Source organism: Dipteris shenzhenensis, chromosome 5, assembly GCF_047967505.1.
Source record: "Dipteris shenzhenensis isolate YYH24624 ecotype China chromosome 5, Dip_SZ_1.0, whole genome shotgun sequence".
NCBI lineage: Eukaryota > Viridiplantae > Streptophyta > Polypodiopsida > Gleicheniales > Dipteridaceae > Dipteris > Dipteris shenzhenensis.
Window position 1 is genome coordinate 22,702,134 of NC_141600.1, and position 18,837 is coordinate 22,720,970.

At 42.1% G+C, this 18,837-nt stretch overlaps 1 protein-coding gene across 3 annotated transcripts; it reads left to right on the plus strand.

Annotated features, from left to right (window-relative positions):
• The first annotated feature begins 13,351 nt into the window (after nt 1-13,351).
• On the plus strand, nt 13,352-18,597 carry LOC147901750 (pentatricopeptide repeat-containing protein At2g33680-like). 3 transcript variants are annotated; one of them, XM_087374657.1, is made up of 4 exons: nt 13,352-14,016; nt 14,126-14,202; nt 14,296-16,764; nt 16,861-18,597. In XM_087374657.1, exons 1-4 carry the CDS (start codon nt 13,803-13,805, stop codon nt 16,921-16,923), a joined length of 2,823 nt encoding a protein of 940 aa, XP_087230783.1. In that variant the 5' UTR covers nt 13,352-13,802; the 3' UTR covers nt 16,924-18,597. The 3 variants fall into 3 exon arrangements, with proteins under 3 accessions (XP_087230783.1, XP_087230781.1, XP_087230784.1); XM_087374655.1 differs by having other exon boundaries at nt 14,296-18,597; XM_087374658.1 differs by having other exon boundaries at nt 13,967-13,997; nt 14,296-18,597.
• The last annotated feature ends 240 nt before the right edge of the window (nt 18,598-18,837 follow it).

Here is an 18,837-nt window from a genome sequence, read left to right on the forward strand (position 1 = left end):
GATTTTAATGTGTAGAAAGTATCATGTCCATTGGATATGAGCGCATTCAAATAACACACTTAGATACTTTTTTTAACATTTTTGCATGTCGTTTAGGGTACAGGGTTTACGGTTTAGGCTATAGAGATTAGGGTTTAGGGTATAAGCTATAGGGATTAAGATTTAGGGTATAGGGTTTATGATTTAGAGCATATGATTTAGGGTATAGGGTTTAGGGTTTAGGTTATAGGGATTAGGGTAAAGGGTAAAGGGTATAGGATCTAGGGTCTAGGATTTAGGGTAAATAGTATAGGGTTTAGGGTTTATGATATAGGGATTAGGTTTTAGGGTACAAGGTTTAGGTTTTATCATATAGGGTCTAGGGTTTACGATATAGGGTTTAGGGTTTACAAAGATGCCTGAGCCCATCTTTGAATGTCCTCCTAGAAACCCCCTAGGTCACTATCATGTAGGTTGGTCTTCATAATTCCCAATTCTAGTTTGTAATTGTGTCTTTTACTCCAAATAATTGTTTCCATGTTTTTTTTTGCCAATTGGCTCGCCTCCATAACTCCCAACTTCACTTTGTAATCGTGTCTTTTACTCCAAATAAGTGTTTCGATTCTTTTCTTTGCCGATGGGCTCAAATATATGTCTTAGTTGTTAAGATTCAAAGCCCTTTCCCAGTTTCCCTTTTAGGTACTTGGTAAGTGTGGCATATCTCTTGTCTACCTTTCTTGAATCTATGAAAAGTAGCTCTTTCCCAATTTCCTCTTTAAGTACTTAGTGAGTGTGGCATGTCTCCTGCCTACATTTCTTGAATCTATGAAGAGTAGCTCCTATGGACCATAACCCATGAACTACACTCAAAATATTTAGGACTAAATAAGTGTGTCATCACTCTAACCTTTATTGTTGACAGTATCTCTTGGATTGGGAAATCTTATGGAATGGTCATAATGATTGAAGGAAGACAAAGTATTAACAATTTTCAAACTTCTTAAGGAACTATTTTTATTCGGCCAAGTCTTCTTGTCCCAAGTAAGAGTTATAACAAGGAGAATCGTGTATTATTGGGTCTTGCTATGTTTCCAATCTATGCTATCTTTCAAATTCTCTAGAAATTTACTAAGCGAGATATGCTAGAGAAGCATGTACCAACACTCTTCAATAACATATCTATATTTTCTATATCATCTAGGACAAATGATACTTTTGCATCTATGACCTTTCCCTTTGTCTGTAGATTCAAAAATCGGTTGAAAAATTTTTAAGTGGCAATGATATATGGTTAAACTTAGTTAAGCAACATGATGAGGCTGATTGTGGAAGAGCACAAGCCTCAAGGAAATTATGTCTTTGATAAGGACAAGAAGTATCAGTGAAATAACAATCGTAGATTTACATGCCTCAGTGGGAAGAAAGATGCTCCATTTATAACTAGCCTAGCTAGTCTTTTAGGTGAGTGTTAAGGCATTAACAGCCTATGGGGTTAGCTCAGATCCCAAGGGATGCAAGTGGCCGCAACCCTTGAGTCAACGGTCACAATTGCATACATTGTATATCCACGGGAACAAGGTTCTCTTTATCATTATCTGTATTCACGGATTCGGATACACTGTGTCTTCATTCTTTTTCGTATACTCTGTGTCGCATCTGTGTGAGTATGCACAATATCTTCTTTTTGTAGCGCCTGTGACTTAGGGTGTTACCTATTGGTGACCACAATTAACTTAGAAGTTTTGGCGGCTGACTTGAAAGTGCTTGTCATCTGGAGATGACAACAGCTCAGCACTTTGCTCGAGGACTTTTTTGTAGTGAATACTCGACCCCAGCATGCCCATTTCGATGATCTCCATTTTGCAATGAGTGAATTCGTCAAGTTTGGATGCTTCACATGGGAATTGATCATCTCACTCATCGAATTGAGGTACTAACCCGTAGCATGAATGCAAACGAGGATGCAAGGACCTCCGGATCCGCTAGTACCGATAATGAGGCTACCCTATCGCCCTAGACGGTCTCTCTCCGACGAAGACTTGCATGTGGAGCGAGATGTTAAGCGGACTTTGCAAGATGCTGGTGGTGGCGTATGGGTCATTATGCAGCCTAGTTCAAGCCAGAGCAGCCCGTAGGTGAACACACAGGGGATTTATTCATCGTTAATGACAATATGAGTGTGGATGATGTAGTGTGTCCCTTTCCATGGGGTTGACGTGTGCTAAGTGAGCCATCTTCACTGACAATGGGTAGCATCTCATTGGTGGTTCATGGTTTGTTCTTCACCCTACAAACGACGATGACAGCTGGACCGTGCACACTCGGCCAACCTAAATGGCCACAACGAGCAAGTACAGAGCCCACAGTGGCATATGTGCAGCAAGGTGGTACCGTGGAAGCTCAGGAACCTCCTATAAGAGGTGGCGGTGGAGGGGGTCATAGTCATGGATGAGGTGGTCTACAAGCAACTTTTGCCTAGCACATTTATGGTACAAATTGTGGAGGACAACCCAGCCTTTACACTAGAGGTGAATGTGGTAACTCGATTAGGCAGAGTGATGCAGACCAAAGTTGGGAGGAAATATGTTTTACTTTAGTGGCCTATGCAAGAGGCGGTGTGATAGCAAGTGCTTGATTGGGTCTAGGAGGTGTGCAACCAAGTTTCAGAGGAGCGGTGAGGGCGGACATGTAGCCAAAACGGGTTCTAATCCAGATGAACGAAGATGGTGTGGAAGACCTTTTGGAGGTGCCCATTCAGAACTCATTGGGATGATTACTATAGTTGGTGCCACAATTTCATAACAAACTCTTGTAGACGCGCTGATCCGAGTATCACTAGTATCGGAGGTGGATGTCTTTCATACCGCATCAGTGCCAGTTGTGGTGGTACCCCTCCATGACATGCGGATACCAATCATCTCTGCAAGCATCAATGGATGAAGCTTTTCACAAGTACTAGTTGATGGTGGATCTGGGGTTAACATCATCACCTTGTAGACATGCAAAGAATTGGGATGGAATGAATGGGAGCCAGTGCCATTTTTGGTTCGAATGGCTGATCAGGAGAGTACGTCCTTTGGGCATGCTGCGAGACGTGTGCATGGAGGCTGCTAGAATTGACTTTATAGTTTCCTTCATCATGCTCATCATGGAGGCGCCTCAGCCAGAGTACAGTTTCCTTTTGGTATGACCCTAATTATGGCAGGAAAAGGTGAAGAAGAATTGGGCCCTCAATACACTCCCGGTGCAGCCACAAGGTATGCATGCCAATGGGGGTGATCAATGCGCTCGAGGGGGAAGTGCAACCAATCATGGCAAATACAGTGAACATGGTGGAGGGCCTAGAGGATGAAGAAGAAGAGGAGTTTCTATGCAACAAACTAGACTTAGTGCCCCTGTTTATAGTCGATGTTATGGAAATTTTGGCACAATACTGTTGGCTTGAACTAGGGATCACCGGTTTGGTGTCACTGTAACTGCAATGTCAAATAAGTTTGTGCTTGTGCACGGGATGATTTTCAGATTGTGTGCTTATGTAGGGGCTGATTTTCAGCTTATTGAAGCAACCTTGAATTAGTATAAAGATAAAAGGCTTGTTAAATTGGCTTGTAAGCATTATGAAAAGAGAAGTTTAAAAAAATGTCAAAGAAGAAATATAAGGAGAATGAAATAGAAAAGGATTCTATCAAAAATTTCAATTTGGCCAAGACCAACTTTGATTAGTTAAAGGCTTGTGGCATTGGTGGCAATTCAAGAAAATACCATATATTCTATCAAATCTACAATAAAAATGCATCGTGACCCTTGATTGTCGTGACCCAAAAAGACAAGGAGAACTCTAAAGTGAAACTGTATGGCACCACTAACTTATCTTTCTCCATGATAGAGACATCATCCCAGAGTTCCTCCTAGGAGAAAGGCTGAGTCAACATAAATCTTTGTGTCCCACACCCTGTGCTCTGTACCTGACAATTCTGCCAATAAATTCTCTTGCCATTTAGCATCCTAGGTCCTACATCCCCCACGATGGAGCTAAACTCCGACCTAAGCACCTCGACAACGTGCCAAAATTCAGTGACAACATTCCCTTTCTTATCTTGCACACAATCCACCTACTCTTTGATGTGATTCCTCTCAACCAATCGGAAAAAGACTTTAGAGGGGCAGTCCCCCACTGACACCAGAGTTACTTGCTTGCAACACTAGCAGCATGGATGTTTTTAAAGCTATACTTTTATATTAATATAAAATATTGGTGAAATTTTATCAAGCTAATTTCAAAAGTTTCACAATATTGACATAACATACGTATGATTTTATATATTTTATTTTAAATCTCTATGGAAAACATGTAAATCTTGGTGAATCTTTTAAAAAATTTGCAGAAAAGTTTTAAATCTTGGCAAATGTTTCCAAATTTTATCTTTATTAGGACATATAAAATGTTGATGCCAATATAAAAGTTTCACTTTTTAACAAAACTAACACGAAAAAATCATCCATGAAGTCTAGCAGTTCCACCTCTCTAACCTACAAAGCAAAATCAACCTCAACCAATAAAGTATCCAAAATGGGGTCTCAAGAGAGCCTCCATAGAAGAGGCAAATGAATTTGATAGCCTTGAAGACGGACATAGTCCCATTAAAAGGAGAACACAACCACCACCCCCTCCTCAGAGATATACAAACTGTCGATCCTACCCGCTCGAAACTTTGACCCTTGTCCCCTATTATTATAAGAGAAGCCACCCAACACCTCTAAACTTATTAACACATACCAGAAGGCACATCACATCCATACAACAAATAACTCACCCAACACCACCAACGTAGGAATCCTACCAATGAAAAATAGATACACCCCTCCTCTTGCAATCCATTCGAGCTCTAGTTTAACCACATCCATGGGGATATAAAAAATTGCAACATGTCTATTGCACCACATTCAGCCACCCCTTATGATCAGACTCTTGTTCCTCAAATCCATTTTCGCATACAACATCTATAAGGCCCCGACGTCCTTTAAGGGGGTGAAACCTCCCTGCAACTTGTGAGTCAGTGCCTCTGCATGTGAGGAAACCTTGGGCTCATCAGTTGTCTTCCCATCAATAGGACCTTCCACAAGATTATCACCAGCAACCCCATCACCTAGCAATTAGATGATCCTTAGAAACCTCACCAAACATTGCCTCCATGTGAGGTCTCTTGGCACAGCTCTTAGCTGGCCATCAAGACGAGTTAAAATCTCCATGCAGACTCCAAGGCGAAGGCCTACAGAGCTCTCAACGCTCACCATCCCACTCACTCAACTCCTTGGTTTCTTGAAAGAGTAAGCAAAGTTAAAAACAAAATTCTATTGGCCTATAATGAGGGATTCAGCTCAGTCTTATATTCAGTCATGTCCCACTAACCAAGGTTTCAAATCATCAACTAGGAAACTAGTTGAAAATATGAAGATCCATTTTAGTATCCAACCTTTTGACTTGGTTGCATATGATATTACAAAAAGGATGGTAATATCATACTATATCATATCTAAAAGGTTCGAATACTATTTATATATATATAACATGTCCTTTGAAGGTGGCTACAACAAGAATAGAGATAGGAGAGTTCTAATTCCTACCAGAAGTTGGTTGGGTTGATCGACAAAGAATAAGTCAGACACAAGGGGGAGTGCAAGCCATAGCATTCCTTTCGTACAGAACATAGCTGAACATTTGTAAAAAGCACAAAAAAGACATAAGCTAATGTACAACAAGAAACATCATCAAGAGTAATTTCAACCTTAGTAATGGTACACTACCCAATGTGAACGAAGGGCTTGACACAAAAATTCTTAGCACATTGTGTTGAATCCTATAGGTGATCAGATTGGTGGGAAAGACGACCTACACACTTCAAAGGTGTGCAAGAGAAGACAAACACAATAGCCCATATAGCGAGGATAAAGCCCTATCATGCAAGGACTACCCAATTTTCAGGGAGAAATGGCATGATAACTAGCACCATGTGTAGTCCACACATGGTGTAGCTAAGAATCAAGGTCCACACTAGCCATGGATGATTTTTTCCTATTAGTTTTGTTAAGAATCAAAACGTTTATATTGGTGTTGAAAGTTTGTATGCCTTGATAAAAATAAAGGTTTGAAAAACTCACCAAGATTTGAAACTTTTATGAGAAAAAAATTGAAGTTTTGCCAAGATTTACAACTTCTGTAGTAGAATTCAAAAGAAAATATATAAAATTGTAATATGTTCTTCAAATATTGTGAAACTAAAAAAACTAACTAAATAAACTTTTGCCAAGATTTTATATTAATATATAAGTATAGATTCGATAAAAACATCCTTGACGCTGGCTGCCATATTGGCATGCTGAGTGAAAGAGAGGGTAAACACTAAAGCTCTTGTAATTTGGAAAAGGTAAGGATAATTTGCATAGGTAAAGTTCAATCTTTGCCTCCTCTCTTTCATTATCTCTTTCATTACTGTCAAGGTCGCCAGTCGGATGGAACATCTGGTAAGATCCCTTCTTGTGCTTGCTAGTGGTGCTCACCTAGCCCCAATTGTGAGCAAAAAATTGACGTCCCATGGAGTATTAAGTCTAGCTCACTACAATGTGTGCCAGTCCAATGCGAGTCCAACTCGAGGTGAAACATGAATTCCAACAATTGTTGGAGTGGGATTTTTGTGAGAAACCTTTGATTCAAAGACAAGCTAAGGGGAAGTAAAGAGAGATGGGGACTAATATAGGAGGAAAGGATCCCCCCCCAATCTAGCTCCAAATATCTTTGAACTTGGCACTTGAGGTGACACCTCTCCCTTTCATGCATGGATTCTCTACGGGTCGTTGTTTTGCTCATCATGAGACGGATGCATGGAAACCAAGCTTTGAGGTAGACAATGCACGAGTCACTTCTGTTCACTTTACACCTCTTCTATGTGCCAATGATGTTACTATTCAAGAAGATGAGCTGCAAGGCAAGCGAATCAGCCTCTCTTAATCACCAAATATTGGCAGTGGATCTTCCCATAAGGCAGCAAGGCCCTCATACACAGGGCTGATACAAGAGTTCAGAGGAGGACTTTTCACCGCTCTGTTCACATGTAGTTCTCTTAGTGATCCCAACGCGATGAACACACAAAAAAGGAGGCCCCACAAAGGTGAAAAAGGTCTCTTTTGCAGCCGCTCAGCGAGCCACAAGTGGAGGTATTTGTGGAGTTATAGGAGAGATAGAAGAAGGGTCCGGAAATGGAAGAAAATTAGCCGTCACCGCTCCAAGCTCCACGAGGAGGGAAGACCTTCAAAGTCATGAAAAAATGTATGTACAGCAGACCCCCAAGAGTTTCGACCCAAGCGCAGGGAAAGGGCACAGAATAAGGGACAACGCAACAAGCAAAACCGATGTCGGTGAAGGAGATCCCAAGGGTGGAACAAATGGAGGCTCAAATTGAGCAAATCCCAGCTGCCTAGCAAAATGCAATGCATCAGCAAGTCCACACACACTTCAGCAAAAGTATCCTTAGTATGAAGATGAGGACGACTCATATTCTAAAGGTAAAGTTGCTACCTTTCTAGATGAAGATAGACTAGAATAGTCCATTGAGTGGATTTCTTCTCATGCCTTGATAGGCTTTCTTCCTGGCCCCAGACCTCCAACAGTTTTTCTTAAAAGCTAGCTTAGAAACAATTGGATTAGGAAGGGCCTAGTTGTCACCAGTGTAAGATTTCTTAGAAAAGGATTCTTTTTCTTCCTATTTGAAACAAAAGACATGGCCTGGAAATCTCAACATCATGGTCTTTGGACCATTAGACACCAACCTTTATATCTAGAATTCTGGTCTCAAGATTTAAACCCTGATAAACCTAGGTATACTTTTGTGCCAGTTTGGGTTGAACTCCTTGCTTACCTTTTCACTTTTCAACCAAGCTCCTAATATCTGTAGGAGTCTAGGTCAGGTTATTGATGTAGAAAAGAGCAATTTATCAACCCTAGAGGGCATCCTCAAGTATGTGTCAAGTTGGATGTGGCTTAGTGATTGTCAATAGAAATGAAAGCATATTCATGGAACAACCATTAGTGTACAAGAATTCACCTAATTCTTGTTTCCTTTGTGGGTTATCTACCCCACACAATCCAAAATTCTCCCTTGAAAAGAAATAAATCCAAGGCCCCATAGGAACCTCCTTAGCAACATGCTAACCACCCTCCAAACCCAAGTGGGCTGTTAAGGACAAATAGAAACTCGAGACATAGGAAGGGGTTGAAGATAAAAGAAGTAGCAATGCCCCAATAAAAGGGTCAGAAGGAATGAAGGACACTAAGATACACATGGGGGACGACAGAGTCACTTTTCCTCTGGCTACTAACAATGCTTATGAAGCATTGATAGAGCATGAAACTGAGAAGTGGATTTAAGAAGCCAAAATGGAAGAGGATGAGATGAAACCTGGCTAGTCAAAGGAGTATGAAGATTATGTCAACCAACATGATGCAAATATGAGTGACTCTGAGTTAGGTGACTCAGAGGAGGAACTTCCTTTGGTTCAAAAGCAAGAAAGGAGTATTATGGTGCCAGCTAAACCTCAAGCCATATTTCAAAACAAGAGAAGAATTTCCCAGGTCAAAGGCTAGGGTGTCCCTCCCGAAAGCCTTGCTCCCAAGGCAAAAAAGGGGAAGAACAAAAATGGTAAGTAGCCCTTTTTCTTTCCTCACATTAAATGTGTGTGATTTGACTGATCCTTTTAGGAGTCAGGAATTAGCCAATTGGCTGAGGGAACTCTCTTTCCCCAACCTTTCTTGCATTTCAAGAAGTTAAAGTTATTAATGAGGTTTTATTAAACAGACTCAAAAGCATTAATAATAGAAGAGTGTGGTAATTTACTTATCATTAAGAGAGTAGAGGTGGGATTGCAATAGGGGTGGTCTTATCTCACTATAAAGATTGTGTGTCCAACTTTAGCAAGATTTAAACCATATATGGATCTCCTTTAAGTGCAAGCTGAAAATAATAGCTTTTACTGTGGTTTCTGTGTATGCTCCAACTGGTTCTATGGCTAGAAGAGTCACATGGGATGCTCTAATGGATGCTGGTAGTGAGATTGTCTATCTAACACCCACCACAACACAACATGGGACCTCCCCATCCATCTCCTCTATAGCTCTAGTCGACCTTCTCGATGCAACCTTCAACACACTGCTCAAGGCAGCCAATTTTACATAGGCAGTCGACGTGACAAGGCCAATAGGCACAAGAGAGAAGGATCCCATGACCATTGCATATGATGGTGCTCTGCCATCCCCGCTTGCCTCCCCCCTGAAGATGTCCACTAGTGCCCAGACTTACAATCATTTCAGGAGCTGCCACACAGTGCAGTTATGCATTACTGGAAGCACCAGCTTGAGGGCTCCCACCTCCATGGGGTGCACCCCCTCACACAATTCATCACGCAAGAGGCTTTAATATGGTTGAGGGGTCACAGGATGGATGGTTGCAGAAAGGGTCTATTCTTAGAGGCCCTGAGCTGCAAATCTGGGAAGACCTCAAGGAAAACTTGCCACTTGTGGACATTGGTTCTTTTGGCATTTGTACTTGGTGCAACACACAGATAGGGGAGCTCAGAAGAGAGTCGAGACTAGATATAGTGTCTATCTCCACCAGTCTCTTCTTGATCAATCTTTGGAGGTCAAACAAATGACTTTTTCCTCCCTCACATTATTAGATCATAAACCTGTCTTTGCCTGGCTAGATATGGGAAATGGGATGAAAGGAAGCTCATGGTTTAAAGCTAATCCCTCCTTATTCAAACTTCAGTCTCTGTTCAAAATCTAGTCATTGAAAAATTAAACATGGCCTTCTCCTCTACAGAATCTCTCTCTTAGGGGTGGCAAAATGATGTGCTAAGTGTTCAAAAAATCTTAAAAGAAGCCAAAAAAAGCAGAGCTGCCATCAGGGTTAGGAGAATGGACAAGTCGAAGGAGGAATTGGAACAACTAGAACAAAAGGCAAGGTTGCAGAATAGTAATGCCTAGCAACAACTTCTATACAAAAGAAAGAAAATCAAAATTCAGGAACAAATCAAAATACAAAATGCTAAGATTTACTTTAGAGATTGGTGGGCTGGTAAAGTTGATAGGCCAACTAAGGAAAATTTTAAGATGATTAGAAAAAAGAGAAATCAGGCAGAAATCCCTCTGTTGCAGAAGGAGGATGGGTCATTTGCCAAGTCAGAGGAAGAAAATATGGAGGTCATTGTTGGTCATTTCCAGGAACTACTCAATACAGTAGATGCAGATGATGAACACATTATCGATGCCAGTAAGTCAGGCAGTGCATGGTGTCTAGCTTGGATAGGTTGCAGCTGAAAAATGATTTTTCCATTCAAGAACTTAAAGAGGCTACTTTCTCTATCGTTGATGGCAAAACTCTAGGAGAGGATGGGATCCCAATAGAGTTTTATAAGTCTTTTTGGAATATAGTTGGCACTACCCTAATGGCCTCATGGAAAGAGAGCTCTAACCAGGGATTTGTTCCCCAACACCTAAATGGAGGGGTTATCAAACTCATCCCAAAGGGGATAGGATAGTCTTAAAGAATTGGAGACCTTTAACTATGCTAAACTATTCTTACAAGATTTTTGCCAAAGCCCTGGCTTTAAGGATGAGGAACAAGATGGACAATTGGATTCTTCAGGAACAGAAAGGGATTATCAAGGAAAGACACGTATTGGAGGCAATCATAAATCTTTGGGAGGGGTGCAGTAAGATGTTTGCTTTATCAAAATTGATTTTGACAAGGCTTATGATAGGTTGAACTGGGATTTTCTCCTTCAATCTCTCAGGAATTTGGGTCTACGGGAAAAGTTCACCTCCTTTGTTGCTTTGCTTCTCTCCAATGCTTCAGCTAAAGTTTGTGTAAATGGAGAGATGAGTCAAAATCGAATTTTGAAAAGATAAATAAGACAAGGGTGCCCTTTGGCTCCCTTATTATTTGCTATTGCAAACAACTGATGCCTTGGGGTGGCTGATAAAATACCAGGTGTCCATGAACTCAATCAGAGGAATCGAGCTCCCCTCAGGAAAGTAGCTAGTTAATCAACAATTTGCAGATGACACAACATTAACCATTAGAAACACTGATGTGGACATTCAAGGTGCAATGAATTGTATGGACCAATTTTGCTTGGCTTCAGGATCTACGATAAATAATACCAAAATAGGTTATACTGTACTCTCAAGTGGCTCTCAGATACTTTTGGACCATTTGGGGTGCAAAAAAATCCAACATGGATAAATTTTCAGATTGCTGAGCATTCCTATGGGATTCAAAGTTAAAATGAAGCATAGATGGGAAGGGTTTTTAGACAGGTTCAAGAAGAGAATAGACAGACTCAAAGGTTTGCAAGCTAACCTAGCAGGAAGAAGAGTTATCCTAAACCATTGTATCTACCCAATCTCCATTTTCTACCTCTCATGCTGGTGCCCTTCTAAAACAGGTTTAGAAAAGTTTATCAGGATTTGCAGCTCTTTCCTTTTGGGGGGGAGTGACACAAAAAGGAGAATTTCAAAGGTCAGATGGTCTTTTTGTACTAGACCAAGAAATGAAGGGGGTTTGGGAGTGGTTAATATTCAACTAGCTACCTATAAATGTGTTACTACTTGGATTGTAAAAGCCATTACTTCCCTAGACAATGACTAGGCTAACCTACTTTTTAGAAATTTTAAATATGTTAGGCCTTACAGGGCCCCCAAGTAATTTCCCTCTTCTTTCTGCTATTGGCAATCTTGATCCTTGTATGACTAAGGGAAGCCAACTTTGGAAAACATTGTGGGGTGCTTTTTTGCTTAAAAAAACAAAACAAAGACAAGCTAAGTATGTGGCAATGAGGGACTGAAGGTTGCTGATGTCAACTTTTGGCATGAGGGGACGTGATTTCTCGATCGTCTCTTCGGCCTAGTTGGCGAGCTTCGCGACACCAACAGTTGCACTCTGTCACTACTAGTGGGAACGGTGCCTTGTGGCTAGTTGTCACTACCAACGAGGATGACACGCCCTGGGGCCGACTGTCACCATAATGCCTCGTGGTTAATGATCATGTCTCTTTTGTGTGCTGCTTGGGTAATCTTTTTTTTTCTTTATGGCAAGCAGCCTAGGGAGATGTTTGGGTTTTCTCACACCCCCTTGAGCCACGTGTCATGAATCTAAGCCCTTGATCTGGTTTCATCTTATGCCCTTGATGTTGTTTGATGTAAAAGCTAAGCTTTTGACTAAAGCACTAAAAGCATATAGGCGCTTTTCACAATGAAAAGACTATATAAACGTTTCAAACCTATTCCATTTCAAGAGATGGTCTACTTGATTTGCAAGTTTGAGCTTATTGGCATGCAAAGCTTTGGAGAGCCTCATGATGATGACCTGATGCTCTACTCTCACAAGCCTAAAATCTTGACTTAATATAGTGATCAAACTTCCATTTTCCCGAGGTTGAAGAGGCATGTAACACTGGCTAAGTGGAGAGTGGAGAATGAGAATGTTGCCTGCTCTACTTTGAACTTCCTCTAATGATAGTTGTCTTTTTATGCTGTCCAGAGTCTACTGAACGATCTGAGAATGTTGGAATCATCCCGCTCAAGGACACACACAAATCCTCTCAAGGTCACATTGGCAAGGTTTCGGATATTATCTCTCGGTGTTCGACTACGATTACAACTATTGACATTCAGGTAATATGCCAGTTTCTTATCCATTTGCCAGACTTATCCTCTGTGCTAATATTCTTGACGTTTATATTCTCGGCGTTATCTCTTGACACCCAGAGAAGGGCTCATTCCCTCGGATTATAACTCTTTGGGAAAAGAAGCGCGCCGCCTCCCCGTCCACACTATGTGTCGTTATAATAATTATATATTATATATTATAATATAGATATTTTCAATTACTGGTCCATTCAAGATTCCTTGTTTTCAATCTGAATTCTTACAACATTCCTCTCATTTAATGCATGTTATTGATGCGAGGGAGCAAGGAAATCCAAAATGGATATAAGATTGAAGGATGGCTACACCGTTATTCATATGGTTGTAGTCCATGTGACAATATTGTAAAAATTACAAGGAGGATCATTTATTGTATTGCCTTATTCATGTATTTGTTGGACTTCAGCTTCCAAAATATGGACATCACAAAATCAATAATAAATCATCACCTTGACATTTGCACGGAGGATAAGGTCCTAGACCATGTGTCGTGTCTCATGTGCACTATTTTACTCTATAAAATTTTTTTGCATGACAATAGCTCCCCATAAGAAGCAATATAAGATCCTGACCACTGCTTGCGTAATCTTTCAGTAGTTGTGGCAAATGAGAACTGATCGTCCATGGATATTCAACAGATTCATCGAATTGATCTCGAACAGATTCATTTCAACTTTTTCTCCTCGTCATCTTGGAACGGGCTCATCGAAACAAAGTTGAACAGGTGATCTAGAACGCAGGAAGCTCCTCGGGGTCTTTTTGTGATCTTGCAAGGCAGGGATGATGTTAATGGGGCCGCGCATTGCGGCCTACACAAAAGGTTCCGCCTCCTGGCAAGCCATGAATATGGATGCAGCGTTTGGGCTGCGCAAGTCCAAAAGAATCTGTCGAACAAAGACACAGTCGAAGGCCTAAAAGAGGCAGAGGCGCACCACTCATGTAAATGTCGATTAACATAAGATGAAGCACAAGCAGTAACCACATCAGCACAAGAGATCAAGAGATGAAAGTTCAAACGTGGAGCTCATCCGGGAGCTAGAAGGCGAGAGAAGTAGAGACACACATGGAATTGAACATATGTAGAGGAGGAGACAAAGATCCCTGGTATACGTCTTACGCAACCGGAACGAAACCACGCAGGCCCTTCGTCGCTAAGGTGCATGGCCTGGAGGATCTACAATCCTACTGGTTGGCAGCTCATCTACGTAGGCAACCAAGCTCTCACTGTCTGATGGCTTCCCCCGACTATAATGGAGCGGTAGTGGAGGAATGTTCGGGTTGTCCTTAACTGCAACTCTCAGTTTTTTTAATTGGGCAATTTCGTTTAAAACCACTGTTCTAATCTTTTTTGCTGACGACTTCTAGCAATTGGTTTTATCCTCGCAGGTACGTCAGGAACCGAGTGCTTAGCAAATGAGTACTTCACTCATCCCTCAGAGTCTTGGAACAACCAAGAGAGCAAAGTAAGCGTGCGAGGAATCTGAACTGGATTGATTTGCACAGTTACATCTGTAGATTGGCTAGTCTGACGAGTCTCTTGTGAACCTCAACAACAGAAAAACTCAAGATGTCTAGATTTCAAGCATAAGATTACCAAGGAGTTAGTATGCATAGAAGGCTGGCACAATCCAAGTTGGGGTAAAGACATGCTAGAGAAAAAGCTCAAAGCATCTACTGGTCAGGCCCCTGACCGTGGCTTTGTGGAGGAATCTGTCGAGCCTGGAGCAAAGGTCAATGCATCTAAAGAACAAGAAATACTCAAGAAGACTGGCTGGGAAACGCTCAGCTTAGAGGAGGCACTTGCGTTTATGGAACGGATGCCCAAGCCACCTTCAGTTCAGAACCTTACATACATCTTGCATAAGTGCAGAAGACATAAAAATGTAGCAAATACCAAGCGCTTGTATGCCTATCTGTGCAAAAATGGACTGGAAGATCATAGATCTTTTGGGAACTACGTAGTCCCAACGTTGGTGCAAGTGGGAAGCATGTGGGATGCTCAGCAGGTTTTTAACAAGTTGCTTGTTCGGAACAAGTATTCTTGGAATTCTCTGATTTGGGGTTATATTGAATTTGGGGATTCAAAGCATGCCCTCAACCTCTTCGAGAAAATGCAAGAGGATTCTGTACACCCTAGCAACTATACCTTCGTTGCCATACTGAAGGCTTGTGCTAGGCTGAAAGATGCAGAAAGAGGCCGACAAATACACGCCGAGATAGCCAGAAAGCGGCTGGAAACAGATGTTTTTATTGGCAACATCTTGGTGGATATGTATGCCAAATGTGGCTCGCTTGCAGAAGCACAGGAAGCTTTCGACAAGCTGCTAGTTCGAGATGAGGTCTCGTGGAATGCACTGATCACGGGATATGCTGACCATGGCCTTGGTGAGGAAGCACTGAACTGTCTTGAACAGATGCAACTGGAGGGTCTCTGTCTAAATGCTGTCACATTTTTTGGTAGCCTGAAAGCTTGTGGCAGCATAAGAGCGATAGACAAGGGCCGAGAAATACATGCTGAGATAGCCAGAAAGGGGCTGGAAAGAGATCTTGCTGTTGGCAGCACCTTGGTGGATATGTATGCCAAATGTGGCTTGCTTGCTGTAGCACGGGAAGCGTTTGACAAACTACCAGTTCGAGATGAGGTCTCATGGAATGCACTGGTCACGGGATATGCTCAGTGTGGCCTTGGTGAGGAAGCACTTGATTGTCTTGAACTTATGCAACTGGAGGGTGTCTCTCCAAATGCTGTTATATTTGTTTGCAGCTTGAAAGCTTGTGGCAGCATAGGAGCTATAGACAAGGGCCGAGAAATACATGCCAGAATTGCCAGAAAGGGGCTGGAAAGAGATTGTTTTGTTGGCAACACCTTGGTAGATATGTATGGTAAATGTGGCTCGCTTGTGGAAGCAGGGGAAGCGTTTGACATGCTGCCCGTTCAAGACGAGGTTTCATGGAATGCACTGATCGCAGGATATGCCCAGCATGGGCTTGGTGAGGAAGCGCTGAACTGTTTTGAACAGATGCAACAGGAGGGTCTCTCTCCAGATTCTGTCACATTTGTCTGCAGCTTGAAATCTTGTGGTAGCATAGGAGCGATAGACAAGGGCCAAGAGATACATGCCGAGATAGCCAGAAAGGGTCTGGAAACAGATCGTGCTGTTGGCACCACCTTGGTGGATATGTATGCCAAATGTGGCTCGCTTGTGGAAGCACAGGAAGTGTTTGACAAAATGCCGGTTCGAGATGAGGTCTCATGGAATGCACTGACCGCAGGATATGCCCAGCATGGGCTTGGTGAGGAATCGCTCAAGAGTCTTGAACAGATGCAACTAGAGGGTCTCTCTCCAAATGCTGTCACATTTGTTTGCAGCTTGAAAGCTTGTGCCAACATAGGAGCGATAGACAAGGGCCGAGAAATGCATGCAGAGATAGCCAGAAAGGGGCTGGAAAGAAATGTTGCTGTTAACAACACATTGTTGGATATGTATGCCAAATGTGGCTCCCTTGTAGAAGCAAGGGAAGCATTTGACAAGCTGCCTGTTCGAGATGAGGTCTCGTGGAATGCACTGATGGCAGGTTATGCCCAGCATGGAGAAAGTGAAATGGTTTTCCATATGTTTGAGAGAATGAGAGGGGAGGAGATAAAGCCAAATGGGGTTACATTCTCTATCATCCTTACTGTATGCAGTCACATGGGTCTAGTGGATGAGAGCCAGAAATACTTTGAGGCCATGAGCAGAAACTACGGAGTCACTCCAACTATTGGGCACCACAGTTGTATGGTTGATCTCTTTGGCCGTGCAGGCCAATTAAACAAGGCAGTAGTGATGGTGAAAAAGATGCCTTTCCATCCTGATCTTGTGGTGTGGCAGACAGTTTTGGGTGCTTGTCGAAAGTGGGGTAATGTGGACCTTGGGAGATTGGCTTTTGAACATGCATTGCGATTAGATGAAAAGGATGCTGCATCTTATATCTTGATGTCCAACATCTATGCAGATGCTCACATAGAGGAGGAAGAGAAGAAGGTTGAGGCATTGCGATTAGATGAAAAGGATGCTGCATCTTATATCTTGATGTCCAACATCTATGCAGATGCTCACATAGAGGAGGAAGAGAAGAAGGTTGAGGCATTGAGAGTGAAAAAAACAAGCATGAAAGAAGCCAGGACAGAGTGCACTGAATAAGAGGATTTTGAATTCGTTTTTGGTAGGTGATAGAAGACATTCCCAAAGCAAAGTATATATGCAACTATGTCCTAGATTTGCAATAGGTGTGTCTTTGTTAGGGGATACAATACTCCCCCGGAACAAAAATATATGCAAAGCTGGAAGATCCTTCCCTTGGAATGGGAGAGGAACAAGACATGCTTTGATGCAGAGAAAGATGGGTGATGCGGGCACTGAGAGAAGCTGGATTTTAATCAATATACACACCCAAGGGGACATCCAAACATGTTCTCACGATATGACAGAACTGAAACTGATAAATGTAGGTCAAGGCAAAGGTAAAGCGTTACAAGCGTGGCATTTGATATTCTGAAGGTGTCGGCGAAGACTGCACTGAGATCTAACCAAAGATGACTAAGATGTGGACAAATATGCTAAAAATAGCATGCTGATAAAGTGTGTGAAACCATGGTGTGAACTATCAGGGGTTGAATGGCCGTGGCTTTTGTGATCTCCAGACAGACATATGAGTTTGGCTAGCCTAATTGACGCTAAGGCTAGTCGGAGGATGGGTAGGATATGGTTTTTAGAATTTTAATCCAAATAAAAAGACGTGTGTTGATGTGGCAGTCGTCTCTGAGGTGTCACTGTTGACTGTGCAAGGGTTCCTTTTGAGATGGCATTGTGGGTATTAACTGGATGCTATTGTTGACGTGGCTATATTATTGATGTGGATCATCATGTGTGTGGCAATTGGGCCAGACTGTTGATGCGACAGCAGTGTAATTGGTCAGCTAACATAGCAGTGTTGGACTGCTGATGTGGCATCAGTGTACTTGGTCAGCTAACATGGCAGTACAGCCACGTGGCCAGGATTTATGTAAAGCCAAAAAAGAAATGATGGCAGCTTGGAGAGGCTTAGAGGCCAGAGATGGTGGTGTAGCACGAAAGGTAGGCGGAGTTATCAAGGGAAAAAAAGAGAGCTCGTGTCATCTTGCACTGCAAGACTACTCATACTTCGAGGCTACAGTGGGCAATACAGGGACACAAGGACTCAAAGGAGAGCAAGACATCTTTAGCTAGAAAGCTCATATCAAGAAGCTGTAAACAACAAAAGAGTAGCTCTCCTCGAGCTAAAATATGGGCAATACCACAATTAAGGCAGTTGCAAGCACAAGGAGCCATTGGCTCTGATACCATGTTAGGATAAATTTGTTGTGAGGCACGCAACTGCTTTGAGCAGATGAAACTGGAGGGTCTCTCTCCACATGTTGTCACATTTATTGCATCTTGAAATAAAATAAAAGTGATAGAGAGGGCAGAGAAATACACATCGAGATAGCCAGAAAGGGGCTGAAAAGACATCTTTTGTTGGCAGCCCCTTGGTGGATATGCATGCTCAATGCAGCTTGTCTTGCAGAAGCATGGGAATTGTTTGACAAGCTGCCAGTTTGAGACGAACTCTACCAATCGTAGGGTAAGCCGAGCAGTGGCGTGGTGAGGAAGCATTGCATTGTCTCAAACTTCTGCAAATGAAAGGTGTCTCTCCAGATGTTGTCACATTTGTTTGCAGCTAAAAAGTGCCAGCATGGAAAACATCAGGAGTTATACACTAACATAGACAAAAATGGGAAAAATAGACAAGGGTCAAGAGATAAATGCTAACATAGCCAAACATGGGCTAGAAATAGAGTTGGCACCACCTTGTAGTTTGAGATGAGGTCTCTTGGAATTCGTTGATCAAAAGATATGCCTAGCATAAAGAAATTGAAATGATTTTCCATATGCTTGAGAGGATGAAAGAATAGATAAAGCCTAATGTGGTCACATTCTTATTGTCCTTTTTATATGCAGTCATACAGGTCAAGTGGACAGGGCTAGAATTGCTTTGAGGCTATGACATCACCTCCACTATTGAGTACAAGATTGGCA